Raw genomic sequence first — 13,739 nt, forward strand, 5'->3', positions numbered from 1 at the left:
ATTCGCCAGCCAATTACTAGACGGCATTCTCAGACGGGCCGCCTCCATTGCCAATGAAATCTTCCAGCGGGGTCGCGGTAGGCGGGCCGTGGACCCTCTGGTATAAGGCGGTCCCGGGGGAGTGAGGAGAAAGGGGGGGGTCTTGGCGGCCGGAGGAGGAGTAGGTGCGGGTGAAGATGGCGGCAGCCGAGGCCGCGAACTGCATCATGGAGGTGAGCGCTTGGAGCGCCGCCGTGGGCGGGGGGCGGCTTTGGGTCGGTGTTTCACGCCTCTGTGGTGGGGAAAGGGCTCTAAGTTGGCGACATGGGGTTGGAGGTCCCCCGCCGCACACGGGGGCGCCGCACGTTCCACATCCGGGGATATCGTTTGACGTGACGGCTCCCTAGCTTTCAAAGGCCTTCGGCATCCGGCCTAGCGGAGGGTCTTATCCCCCCTCCCACGTGGAGGAGGGCTGGGGGCGCTTCCGGCCAGGGCCCCACGTGGCCGCGGCGCTCTGGGTGGGGAGGGGGTGTGCCGAGTCCGGTGGCCCGACGGGCTCCACGTGCGGGACAAAGGCCCCGCCCCCGGCCGGGGAGGGGCGCCCGGGGTGGGTGGGGAGGGGGTCCGACCCTCCTGACGCCCCCAGCCCTCCTCCTCGGGGACCGGGGCACATGCCGTGGGGTGGGATCGACCTGGGGCCCTCCACGTTGAAGGGAGTCTCTTGGGAGAAGCAGTGCTTCTCAGCTCTTCACAACCTCCTTCCGAGCTCCGGGGGCATCTGTTGGGATATCGTCCCCGGTTTTGTGCGTTCTGGGTTAGGGACTGGAGGAAAACCAAGAATGGGGTCCCCCGCCGACCCCGTTTCCCCTCCCAGAATTCTCCCCCTCGCCCAGGGCTTTAGGAGTTGGGGGATGGGGCATGCCCCTGTGACCTCCGTCTGGGTGGTGGTGGGGCATCTAGATAGAGATTTTCCCATTAATAGGCGCCGTGCACCCCCTTGTGGCCATTTCTGGGTGTGTGGGAGGGACATCTTTTTCATGGGGCGTGTCCTGAAGCCCACCTCCCGTCGGATTTCTTCCTGGCGGGCGGAGGGAGGAGGGTTTGTCCGCTGGGAAGGAGTTGTGGGAAATACGTAGGCTGAGAGCTTTACCCCCTACTGGAGCCCTTTATCTCTCCTGGGCCTTTGTGAGGGTGGGAGATGACCTCCCACCTCCTGAAGCCCTGTGCAGGGGTCCTGAACCCCGGGGTCCTGAGAGTGGGTGCCTGAAATGGTTTCGAGTGAGGTTTGGTTCTCGTGCAGCCATGTGGGGGAGGTTTCAGTCTTGCGTTTCAAGCCCTCTGGGGCTGGGGTTGTCTGGCGGTAGTTTTCAGTGGTATTGAGAAATACGCCCCAGTGGAAAACCCCCTCAGCACCTCTCTTCTTATAAGCATCCCCGCTGGCTTGGGAGAGCTAGAGGGAGGGTGCTTGGAGCCTAGTAGGTCATGGCCTGTGAACGTGGCCCTTCTTGGAGACTTGGAAAGTGGTCACATCTGGAAGAGATGTAATCTGATGGGGCCTCTGTCCTTCCACCCCTTACCTATGGCATTGGCTGGAGGGGCAGGTCAGCTCTCAGCTGTCAGGATGCAGCTCCCAGGGGTCACTGTAATGACTTCCCACCCTCTTGGCTGTCTCCTGCACCTGGGGCTCTATGGGTGGAAGAAATAACTTTCCCAGAGGTGGCCTCAGGCTTGGCCGCACCTGAAAGTCTTCAGGGCCTGGGATGGGTGTCTGAATGGGGGCGATGGGCTGACACCCCAAGCCACATTTTTTTTTTTTTTTTTTTTTTTTTGAGACGGAGTCTTACTCTGTTACCCAGGCTGGAGTGCAATGGCTTGATCTCAGCTCATTGCAACCTCCGCCTCCCGGGTTCAAGCGATTCTTCTGCCTCAGCCTCCTGAGTAGGTGGGATTACAGGCACCCGCCACCAGGCCCAGCTAATTTTTGTATTTTTAGTAGAGATGGGGTTTCACCATGTTGGTCAGGCTGGTTTCAAACTCGTGACCTCAGGTGACCCACCTGCCTTGGCCTCCCAAAGTGCTGGGATTACAGGTGTGAGCCACCGCGCCCCCAAGCCACTTTCTGGAGTCCTCTCATTCTTAGAGGGTCCAGGAGCTGCCCATCTTCCCTGGGACCCTACCTTCGTGGGCAGAGGGTCATAAGGGAGGGGGTTGGTTCCAGCTGGTTTTGTTTGGGGCTCCTGAGTCCAAGGCAGGAGCTGGGGTCTGGGGTACTAGCTCTGGGGAAGTACCCGTGTGCCACACATCTATTCTGGAATCCTCTCAGACATGAAACTGGTTTGCAGAGGTGGCAGATGCCCTGTGGGCATACCCTGCCAGCCCCGCTCCCTCCTGCTATTCATGGCACCCTAGGATGGGGTGTGTGTGTCAGGAAGTGTCACCTAATCTGGGGGAGATTAGGTGATGAGAGGGAGCGACAGCTGGCGATGGCGGGTGCCAATTCCCCTGGCCTAGATGGGGGAGGTGTGTGGTCAGCTGCCTGGCCAGAGAGGGTCAGCGTGGGGGTGGGCCACCATCTCTCCAGCCACAGCTGGGATAGGAGACCCCCTTTCTTCTCCCCTCACTTTTCCCATCCCTTTCTTAAACATCCCACCTCATTACTTGCCCCCTTTGCCACCACTCCCCACCAAGAAGGAGAATTGCTGGAAACCCACCCCCCGCCAGAGCCCAGGTCCCGCCGCCCAGCCCTCCCACAGCCACTCCCAGTAGCTAATCCTTTCTCCCTGTTACTCTCTCCTAGAATTTTGTAGCCACCTTGGCTAATGGGATGAGCCTCCAGCCGCCTCTTGAAGAAGTAAATATCCTTTTGTGAGACCCCTCCCCACCCCGACCTCCACATCAATATATCTTGCCACACATCTGGCCCTTTCTTGAGGTCTAACCATACCCCTCTTGCTTCAAACCAGTTTACTCCAGGCCCCCTGACACTTAGTAGCAACCCTTCCAGGTTCACAGCCCCCGCTGGCCTCCCCCAGTATCGCGGCTACTTCCTTAACTCCACCTCCAACCCCCCTTTGCCCTTCCCTGTGTCTGCCCCCATTTTCCTTCCCCTCCCCTCCCCAGCTGTGGGCTGAGCTAGAGACGGGGGCAGAGAGACTGGAGAGATGGTAGGCGTGGCTGAGGTATCGGGGTGCTCCCCTGGATGGTGCTCTGGGGGGGGTCCTGGAAGTGGAAAATGGGGTTGTTAGGTTTTGGGGTTCCTGGGGGGCAAGATGGCAGGCGGGGGCTGTAGGGTTGTCATGGTATGATTTTGGGGGTTCTATACTACTCTTCAGGGAAAAGTAGGGACCTGGAGGTTTAAGAGGCTGTGGGGAGCCCCCAGATCTGACCCATGATCCCATCGGCCCCCTCCCAGGTGTCCTGTGGCCAGGCGGAAAGCAGCGAGAAGCCCAACGCTGAGGACATGACATCCAAAGATTACTACTTTGATTCCTACGCCCACTTTGGCATCCACGAGGTCAGTGGGGACAGTCCCCAAGGCCCCAATCTTAGGGGGAGTGAAATGTTGGGGAAGGGGTGGAACCTGTTTTCCCACGCATGCGCACTGCTTCCCCTGGCAGCAGGCCGCCCCTCTGCCCCTCTGCTGCGCACCCCCCAGGGTCGCCTCGCCAAGCCGTTGCCTTGGAGACCGAGGTTAGCCTGAATCTCTGCAGGGGCCTCTCGCCAAAGGCTGGGGTGGGAGAGCGCATGCGTGCCTGGGGCCTTAGCCAGAGGTCGGGCAAGGCCCGCTGGTCTCTGCCGCCCTCTAGTGACCGGCGGTGGGACTGCGCCCCGGCTGCTCCCACCTTGACAGCTTCTGCACCCTTGAGATCTGACGGAAGACACTGAAATCCCAGAACGAAGCTGGGGTGGCATTCTAAGAAATTTTCTTTTCCCCCTGAGGCCTTTTTCATAAAATTGTGGCAAAATATGCATAAAATTGTCATTTTTTATTTTTAGAGACAGGGTCTCGCTCTGTCGCCCAGGCTAGAGTGAATTGGTGCAATCATGGCTCACTGCAGCCTCGACCTCCCTGGCTCAGGTGATCCCCCCACTTCCACTTTCGGAGTAGCTGGGACCACAGGCGTGCACCACCATGCCCAGCTGATGTTCTTATTTTTCTGTAGAGATAATCTTGCCTTGTTGCCCAGGCTGGTCTCAAACTCTTGGGCTCAAGTGATCCTCCGGCTTTGGCCTCCTGAGGTGCTGGGATTACAGGCATGAGCCACCGCTCCCAGCCTGAGGACTTTTAAAAGCCAGGGTTCACTGGTTCTTAGGTAGCAGTGGTGAAGTCTGGCCAAGATTGGAGTTTAGTCCATCTAATCTGATTTTTTAAAAAGGGAAACTGGCTGGGCGCAGTGGTTCATGCCTGTAATCCCAGCACTTTAGGGGGCTGAGGTGGGTGGATCACCTGAGGTCAAGAGTTGAAGACCAACCTGGGCAATATGGTGAAACCCCGTCTGTATGAAAAATACAAAAATTAGCCGGGCATGGTGGTGTGCACGTGTAATCCCAGCTACTTGGGAGGCTGAGGCAGGAGAACTGCCTGAACCCAGGAGGCGGAGGTTGCAGTAAGCTGAGATTGCACCATTGCACTCCAGCCTGGGTAACAGAGTGAGATTCCATCTCAAAAAATAAAATAAAAATGAATAAATGAATAAATATAAAAGGGAAACTGAGGTGCATAGAAGAAAGCGAGAGGGCCGAGCTCTGGCCCTCCGAGCTCTCAAGACACGCTGTTCTCCAGCTGGGGATATGGGGCCCCTCACGGTGTCTCGTGCCATTCTTGCCCTAGGAGATGCTGAAGGACGAGGTGCGCACCCTCACATACCGCAACTCCATGTTTCATAACCGGCACCTCTTTAAGGACAAGGTGGTGCTGGACGTCGGCTCGGGCACCGGCATCCTCTGCATGTTTGCTGCCAAGGCCGGGGCCCGCAAGGTCATCGGGGTGAGTCTCCGGGGCAGCCAGGCGGGACCAGGCCTGGGAGATGGAGGGGGGCCCATCAGGGCTCAGGGATTGGACGGGGATAGATCTCACCCTCCCTTCTTCCTGGGCCCTCAGATCGAGTGTTCCAGTATCTCTGATTATGCGGTGAAGATCGTCAAAGCCAACAAGTTAGACCATGGTGAGCCCAGAAAGAGGATGGGTTTGTGGGAGTGGAGGGGGTGATGCGCTGCTTCCCCAGGGCCCTCTGAAGAGCAGTGGGGTCTATGGATGGCCACAGATTCAGCAGCTCCCAACCCATGGTCTTTTGGGCTGCCGGCCGCCTGAGGATCTGAGTGTGTCAAAATCACAGGCTTAGCGCCTCAGTCTTAAAATTAGGGCAAGAAGCACTCTCTAGTTTCTTGAATGAGTAATAGAGTCACGTGGTTGGCCACTGAAGGCCCACAGTGAGAAGCCTCCCCTGTTTCCCAGCTGCCCTCCTCTGAGTTTAACCAACACTAACTTCCAGAGAAGTCTGGACCTACAAACACATACATGTGTAAATGCGTTTACATTCTCGTGCATAATTTTCACGCCAGTAGCATTTCGTACCAGCCTCTTGCCCTTGGCTTCTTAACACCTGCTTGTCATGTCGTTGAACACTTTCCAGGATGTTGCGGCATCCGCTCTTTTCCATGGCCACCATCATAGGTACATCCCCAGCATTTTTTTTTTTTTTTTGAGACGGAGTCTCACTCTGTTGCCAGGCTGGAGGGCAGTGGCACGATCTCAGCTCACTGCAAGCTCCGCCTCCTGGGTTCAAGTGATTCTCCTGCCTCACCCTCCCAATTAGCTGGGATTATAGGCGCCAGCCACCAAGCCTGGCTAATTTTTTTGTTTTTTTTAGTAGAGACGGGGTTTCACTGTGTTAGCCAGGATGGTCTCGATCTCCTGACCTCGTGATCTGCCCGCCTCAGCCTCCCAGAGTGCTGGGATTACAGGCGTGAACTTTTTTTTTTTTTGTATTTTTTTAGTTGAGACATGGTTTCACCATGTTGGCCAAGCTGGTCTTGAACTCCTGACCTCAGGTGATCCATCCACTTTGGCCTCTCAAAGTGCTGAGATTACAGGCGTGAGCCACTGTGCTGTCCTGAAGTGATTTTTTAAAAGAGATTATTATAATGAACGAGTCCATTTGAAGCAAATTCCCACTGTGATGTAATTTTCCCGGTAAATGCGTCTGTGTGTGTCTTATCTAATAGATAAAGGCTGTTTTGAGAACGTGACCATGCTGTTACTTATTATATCAAGCCCACCCAGTTAAAAACAAAATCGGGGCTGGGTGCGGTGGCTCACGCCTGTAATCCCAGCACTTTGGGAGGCCAAGGCGGGCGGATCATGAGGTCAGGAGATCAAGACCATCCTGGCCAATACGATGAAAGCCCGTCTCTACTAAAAATACAAAAAATTAGCCGGGCGTGGTGGCAGGCACCTGTAGTTCCAGCTGAGGCAGGAGAATGGCGTGAACCCGGGAGGCAGAGCTTGCAGTGAGCCGAGATCGTGCCACTGCACTCCAGCCTGGGCGACAGAGCAAGACTTCATCTCAAAAAAAAAAAAAAAAAATTGTAACATCACCTGATACCCAGTCCACATAAAATTTCTGTTCCTGCCTCAAAAATGTCCAGAACGATGTATGAATTTTAAAACAGAGTTAGAAGGGTTCATGGCTTCTGCTCACCCAGTTCTCTGAACTGAGTGGGGTCCCCAGGCTCTAGCCCCCGGGGGAGGTGAGGTGAGGGGCAGGCCTCCTGGGGGCTGACGTGGCCGCCCTTGTCTGCCCACAGTGGTGACCATCATCAAGGGGAAGGTGGAGGAGGTGGAGCTCCCGGTGGAGAAGGTGGACATCATCATCAGCGAGTGGATGGGCTACTGCCTCTTCTACGAGTCGATGCTCAACACCGTGCTCTATGCCCGGGACAAGTGGCTGGTGAGGCCCCAGCGGGACGGGTGCAGCTCGCATGGGCTGGGGTCCAGGCAGAAGATGAAAACCACGCTCCATTTTTCCCACAGACGGGACTTACTATGGGGGCTGCAGGTGTTAGAAGGCCACAGCCCGAGCCAGGTGTGATAGACCCTGGAGGGAGATGGTGCAATGTAGGGGAGGTTGTAGGAACAGGAAAACCGTAGCAGGGCAATAGCCCAGGTCCTTAGGCCCCAGCAGGCCTCCCCGGGAGAGGTGAGGTGACCGAGAGCAGGATGAAGCATATGGAGGGGCGGCCAGGGCAGGTGTGCCCTTGCTGCGTGTGGAATAGCAGGGAGGCCCGTGTGGAAGGAGGGTCTAGAATGGCAGCAGGAGGAGGAGTGGAGGTGAGGGGTGACAGGGCGTGTGCAGATTTTGTGGAGCCTTATGGGACCCCGCGTGACTTTGCTTTTCCTCTCAGAGCAGCCAGGGAGGGTCTGAGGATCCCCAGAACCTCCGAGGGACAGGAGCTGACTGAGGTGCCCATGGGTGCCCTCTGGCGGCCGTGTGGGAAATAGACCAGGGGGTGAGGGGTGAGTGCCGCCGCGACATGAGGGTGGCTCAGACTAGGGCAGGAGGCCACATCTCGGAGGCAAGACTCAGGGTAGTGTTGCCAGGCCCCACCCTTCATGCCTCGCCCTGCCCCTCTATAGGCGCCCGATGGCCTCATCTTCCCAGACCGGGCCACACTGTATGTGACAGCCATCGAGGACCGGCAGTACAAAGACTACAAGATCCACTGTGAGCGCGGCCCGGGAGCTGGCGGGCGGGTCCCCGGGTGGGCTGCTGCGGGCTCACCCCCTCCCTGCCTGCCTCCCCAGGGTGGGAGAACGTATATGGCTTTGACATGTCTTGCATCAAAGATGTGGCCATTAAGGAGCCCCTAGTGGATGTCGTGGACCCCAAACAGCTGGTCACCAACGCCTGCCTCATAAAGGTGAGGGGATGGGCATGGCCAGGTGCCCCCTGGGTTGAAACCAAAGACAAGTCATCACCTGGCCCTGCCGTGGGACTTTGGGGCCCAGAATGTTGGCCTGAGGTCTCAGAGCCTGATCTGCCAGCCAGAGGTGGTGCTAGAGGCCCAGGAAAGACACTTCGTCCTTTAAATATCTTTGTGAGCGCTGCTGTGTGAGAACCATGCTTGGCACTTGGCGTCCGGCGGAGGAAACACCCGAAGCTGGCAGCTAAAGCCTACAGCCCGTGCACGGAAAGGCAGGACCCCAGGGCAATGAGCGGGTGCACATGCACGCGGGCCACTGCAGAAGAGCACGGGGCCAGGCTGGGCTCCGAGATGTGTCGGAGGTCCCAGCTACTCGGGAGGATCACTTGGGCCTGGGAGTTCAAGGCTGCAATGAGCTGTGATCACATCACTGCACTCCAGCTTTGGTGACAGTGTTTTGTTTTGTTTTTTCCTTTTATTTTTTTTACTTCTGAGATCCTGTTTAAAAAAAAAATACGGCGACGAGTATTTGTTGAGCTGGGATGTGTGAGCCGGGTGAAGCTGGGTGGCTGACCGGGGGTTCCTGTCGGGGAGGAGGAAGTTGTTGAGTGGGGGAGGAGAGGAGACTAGAGGGGCAGGGACCCCACCTGGGCCCCCCTCCTGAGAGCCAGGGGAACTGGCGCAGGGTTTTAGGTTGGCATTTGGGTTGCCGTTTGAAGCCATATGTTGGTGGACTTGTCAAGGGGTTGGGGAGAGGGTGGAGTGGGGCGCCTGCATTCTAGGAGGTCTGGACAGGGTTAGGGTGGCGCTGCCAGGTTTGGCTGTTGGAGAGGAGGGAGCAAGGAATCTGGGCTCGAACCCAGGCGGTTTATTGGGAGCCGGATAGGCAGGATGAGGAGTGAATGAGGAGCCGAGGCTGGGTGCCAGTGAGGGAGGCCAGCAGGAAGGGGACAGCGAGGTCACAGGCCCTCTGGGAGCTTAAGGGAGGGAGGAGGGGATGAAGCGAGGTGGGGACACATCCCGGAGCTCGCCCTCTCCTGTCCTGCAGGAGGTGGACATCTACACCGTCAAGGTGGAAGACCTGACCTTCACCTCCCCGTTCTGCCTGCAAGTCAAGCGGAATGACTACGTGCACGCCCTGGTGGCCTACTTCAACATCGAGTTCACGCGCTGCCACAAGAGGACCGGCTTCTCCACCAGTGAGGCGGGGCCCACAGGGCTGGGGGCCCTTCCCGAGCCAGGGCTGAGGGGGCACCCACGTAGTGGAGGTGGTGACAGAAACGGGCAGAGGGAACCATGGGGACACGCGTGTTCCAGTGTGAGCTCTGCCATGTAGCAGTCACGTGGCCTTGGGCAAGTGACCTGAGCGTGCAGTGCCTCAGTTTCCTCATCCACAAAACGCTGACACGGTCCCTGTCTCCAAAGCTCAATGACAGGGAGGTGACTCACAGACAGCAGTCCCGTCAGCTGTCATGGGGGTGGGCATTCCAACAGAGGGAACGCAAGGGTGGGGTGGGGGGCAGCAGGCCGAGGCCGGCTGACCCGCCCGCACCCCCAGGCCCCGAGTCCCCGTACACGCACTGGAAGCAGACGGTGTTCTACATGGAGGACTACCTGACTGTGAAGACGGGCGAGGAGATCTTCGGCACCATCGGCATGCGGCCCAATGCCAAGAACAACGTGAGGCTCCGGGCAGCTGGGTGGGAGGGTGGCAGCTGGGGCGGGGAGCGTGGATTGGGGGGAGGGGTGGGGGGTGAATGGTGGCAGCGGGGGTAGGGGATGGGGGCAGACGGGGTGGGGGATGGGGGCAGCTGGCGGGGGCGAGCGCCTCTGCCTATTCCCGGGTCCCCAAGCCCCTCAGCCCCATGCCTGTCTACACAGCAGGATTTCTTGAGCATTCACCGGAAGCTGGGCCTGGGAAGCCAGGCCAAAACCCTGCCCTCTGGTGCTTCCACTCTAGACAAGGAGTCAGTGACATGGTGATGCCAGTTGTAGGTGACCTCTGTCAGGCTGGGAGCAGGGCAGACAGGTGCTGGCATGGGTGGGCTCCAGGGCAAGAGGCAGCCCCCAGTAGAGTGCACAGGGCTTTCTAGCCCAGCTGGGAGGCATGAGAGGAGAAAGGCAGCTTTTTGTTTTCTGCTCCCCTTTCTTTTTCCTCCTGAGCACCTGGCAGGAGCTGCCATCACCTGAGATCAGGGGGCTTCTGGGAGAGCTGGGGGGGCTTCTCGGAGAGAGGGTCTGGGCAGAGGTCCAGTGTGGCGGGTCTGAGCAGGCAGGAGGATGGAAGGCCTGGAGCCTGGAGTCGGCGGGAGTGGTCTGGGCTGGAAAAGTGGGTCCTGGCCCATGGGTGCGAGGGTGGGTGGCACTCACGGCAGTCATGGAATGTGGACCTCGGGACACCCAGGAGCCCGTGACAGCAGCAGTTGTCAACTGGGCAGTTTTACTGCCTCCCCCCCCCCCACAGAGGACGTTTGTCACCATCTGTGGAAACACTTGTGGTTGTCACTCAGGAGAAGGGGTGCTCCTGGCATCTGGTAGGTAGGGGCCAGGGGCATGGTAAACGTCCTGCAACCACAGGACCACCCCCTACAAAGACTGATGCAGCCCCCAGGACCACGGTGCTAGCTCCAGTATCTACTGGAGAGGGAGGAAGAGTCCTCGGGCGTTGGCGACTTTGTCTCGTCTTCATATGCTGGAGGGTATGGGGGGAGGAGAGGAAGTGGAGACAGCAGGCTGGACCATTGAGTTTCACTGGAACGTTTGCCTGAGGAGGAAGTGGGCTTGGGAGAGGTTTTCTTTTTTATGAAAGAAGCAATCACTGCATTGCTGATGGGAATCATCTTGATGGAGAAATCCAAGGGCAAGGGACAGCAGCTGGGCTCTGCTCCTGAGTGAGTCTAGTGGGCTTGGGGGTGTCCACGTGGTGCTGTCCCTTGGCAGGGTCAGGGCAGCTGCTAGGGTGGGACCAGCAGTTGGGGTCTGCAGTGTGGAGATGGGCAGGAAGCCGGAGCCTGGCACATCGTCACATGGCCTGCCCGCACCCCACTGCCACCATCTCCTGGTGGGTTCCGCCCTCATGCCCAGCCTCTCCCTGCAGCGGGACCTGGACTTCACCATCGACCTGGACTTCAAGGGCCAGCTGTGCGAGCTGTCCTGCTCCACCGACTACCGGATGCGCTGAGGCCCGGCTCTGCCGCCCTGCACGGGCCCAGGGGCTGAGCGTTCCTAGGTGGTTTCGGGGCTCCCCCTTCCTCTCCCTCCCTCCCGCAGAAGGGGGTTTTAGGGGCCTGGGCTGGGGGGATGGGGAGGGCACATCGTGACTGTGTTTTTCATAACTTATGTTTTTATATGGTTGCATTTACGCCAATAAATCCTCAGCTGGGTTTGGCTTCGTTTCCTGGGGGCAAAGGAGGTTTGGGGTTCCTTTTGCAGGTACTGCAGTGCCAGCCTCAGCAGTGGGGGGACCGGCCTTGGCACCTGCTGGTGGCTGCCATTCCGTGGATCTGCGTCTCCTGTCCCCCATCTCTAGGCCTCTTGCTCCCCTTCCTTGGTTCCTTCTCAGGGTCCCTGTCCTCCACAGCTGTCTCTCAGGGTCTTTGTCCAACTCTTCATCCCCCTCCTGGGTCTGCGCCCCTCCCCTCTGCGGTACCCCTGTGTCCTGCCTAGTAGGGGATGGGGGTGGCTTTCCAGCACAGCCAGCCCTCAAGTTTCCCAGAACAGTCTCCCCACCTCCCGCCAACACTCAACATTGTTCCTCTCTGGCTGTTTTTTCCTGTTCGGGTCCCTCCAAGGCCCAACTGTGCCCAGCGAGGGTTGGGGACACTGAGTGGGTTGGGGGTGTATGTTTGGGAGGATAGAATTTCTCGTGGGGGAGTGGCCCTGCTTCCTCCCCTAGAATGGCTTGGGGCTTAGGGCTGGGGACTTGCCCTCCAAGGAGGTCAGTGGGAGTTGCAGCTGTAAGGTAGCGGGGCCTCACCATCTTACAGAGGTGAAGACGAGGTCCCTCTGCCTCTGCCGCAGACATGGCGTCTGCACCCACCCTTCCACCCTCAGGGCCTGGCCACGGGGTCCCGGGTCCCCCCACAATACTGTGCACTTGACCTGGTTGACCCAGGACACCCTCCACGTTGACACAGCCCTGGCTACACCTGCTTCAGTGCAACTAGAGCCCTCACCGGCGGGTGCCTGACACCTCAGCCTTTTCTCTTTTGGAGGGGCGCTCCTCAGTGTGTTCGGGGTTTCCCTCGCTCCACACCCTCCAGGGGGCCGCATGTGCACTCGCCCTGCATTGCCTAACCCCCGAGGTTCCAGGGTCTCAACTGTCTACTAAAGGGCTTCCCGACAGGGTGAGGGTGAGGTCGCATCTACAACCAGAGCCAGTGCTTGCCCGCCTCCACCCCTTTTCTTGGAATCCCGCTGCTTGGCTACCTGCGGGTGTCATTGGCCCCGCCCCATTTCCCCACGCTTTAAAGGGGGCAAGTCTCCACAGACCTCCCAGGGGGATAGACAGCAGCTGGTGTGACCCCGCACACCCAGTGAGGGCTCTGAAGCCGCGGTGCGGGAAGCGGGGACCCGGGTTCGAATCCTGCCCCTCTGGTGTGGTGCGGCCTCTTCCCACAGACTTTTGGCCTCAGTGTTCCCCGCCTGTGAAGTGGGGACTGGCCCTGGTACCTGGCTCCAGAGCTGCACCCAGAGGCGATCAGCCTGGTGCGGGAACGGGGCGGGGTGGCTGCAACTCCGGGCCACGGATCCTGACCTGCCCTGCCCACGATGACTGTCCACATCCTCATCCTGCTGTTGCTCCTCGCCTTCTCCGCCCAAGGGGACCCGGACACTGCAGCCGGGTGAGAAACCCCGGTGGCAGCAGGGACAGGGCGGGAGGGAGACCGTAAAGGGCGAGCGCCCCCTCCCGGCCGCGGAACGGGCAGGTGATCTGTAAGCCTCCCCGCTGGTCTTGGGAGTGCTTGGGTGCCCACCTCCATCACGCTCCATCTCTCGATTCGGTTTGAACCCGGTTTTCTCCCACGCTCCCTCTCCAGGCGAGGCCAGCACCAGGTCCCCCAGCACCGCGGGCAGGTCTGCCACCTGGGCGTATGCTGGACCCACCGCCTGGCGGAGATCATATACTGGATTCGCTCTGTCTCCACCAAGGAGCCCTCGGGGAAGGCCAGCCGCGAGCCCCAGGACCCCTACAGCTATGGGCGCCGCCGGCGGCGCGAGGCGGAAGCCCGGCTGGGTTCCCAGGATTCCGGCCTGCAGCGAGGGGGCTAGCGCAGTGCCCAGCTCGCTGGATGACCTCGGGCACGGCTCGTCCCCTCCTCGGCTTCAGTTTGCCTATCTGTATATTGGAGCTTCTATCCCACATTTCTTCTCCCCTAACTCCAGCCCCTGAAACCGTCTTCCCCAGTCCCTCCCCGGGCTGCGACTAGGTTGGACCTAGAAGCACACGGGACCAGGCTGGACCAAGAACACTGACGCCCAGAGCCGAATAAACACGAGTTCCGTGTTTCAGTCTCTGTTTCTCTGTACCTATTTCGACCTCTCAGTCGGGGCTGGGTCTCTAATATACCCTTCTCCATTATCCATGCTGCTTCTCCCTCACGGAAGTCCCACTGTCTACCTTGAATCCAACCCGCTGTAGCGCCTCTTTCTTGCCAACTCAATCCATGCACCTTCCGTGGGTGGTTTTGGCGGGCCGTCCTGACCCCCAAACATCCCTCCTCCCCCCCTGGCGTGAAAGGGCTGAGATTTGCTCCGACACCCTACGCGCCTGACGTTACAATGCACCTAGGGGTGGGCTGCAACCTCCCAGCTGAGCCTTCTTCCTCGAAGAGACA

The 13,739-nt window shown here is 59.0% G+C and overlaps 2 protein-coding genes across 6 annotated transcripts; both read left to right on the forward strand.

Moving 5' to 3' along the window:
- Positions 1 to 84: 84 nt before the first annotated feature.
- Positions 85 to 11,285, forward strand: PRMT1 (protein arginine methyltransferase 1). Of its 5 annotated transcripts, none has more exons than XM_024236331.3 (11): positions 85 to 212; positions 2,777 to 2,830; positions 3,392 to 3,493; positions 4,811 to 4,966; positions 5,081 to 5,144; positions 6,787 to 6,929; positions 7,616 to 7,703; positions 7,784 to 7,899; positions 8,951 to 9,101; positions 9,461 to 9,582; positions 11,000 to 11,285. In XM_024236331.3, the coding sequence occupies exons 1-11, from the start codon at positions 177 to 179 to the stop codon at positions 11,081 to 11,083; spliced, it is 1,116 nt and encodes a 371-aa protein (XP_024092099.1). In that variant the 5' UTR covers positions 85 to 176; the 3' UTR covers positions 11,084 to 11,285.
- A 1,382-nt stretch (positions 11,286 to 12,667) lies between these two features.
- ADM5 (adrenomedullin 5 (putative)) lies at positions 12,668 to 13,413 on the forward strand. The gene is given in 3 exon segments (XM_009232908.3): positions 12,668 to 12,746; positions 12,942 to 13,038; positions 13,041 to 13,413. Coding segments are annotated over 3 exon segments (462 nt in total). The 5' UTR covers positions 12,668 to 12,672; the 3' UTR covers positions 13,332 to 13,413.
- Positions 13,414 to 13,739: the final 326 nt, after the last annotated feature.

This window comes from Pongo abelii, chromosome 20 (genome assembly GCF_028885655.2).
Source record: "Pongo abelii isolate AG06213 chromosome 20, NHGRI_mPonAbe1-v2.0_pri, whole genome shotgun sequence".
In the NCBI taxonomy this organism is placed as follows: domain Eukaryota; kingdom Metazoa; phylum Chordata; class Mammalia; order Primates; family Hominidae; genus Pongo; species Pongo abelii.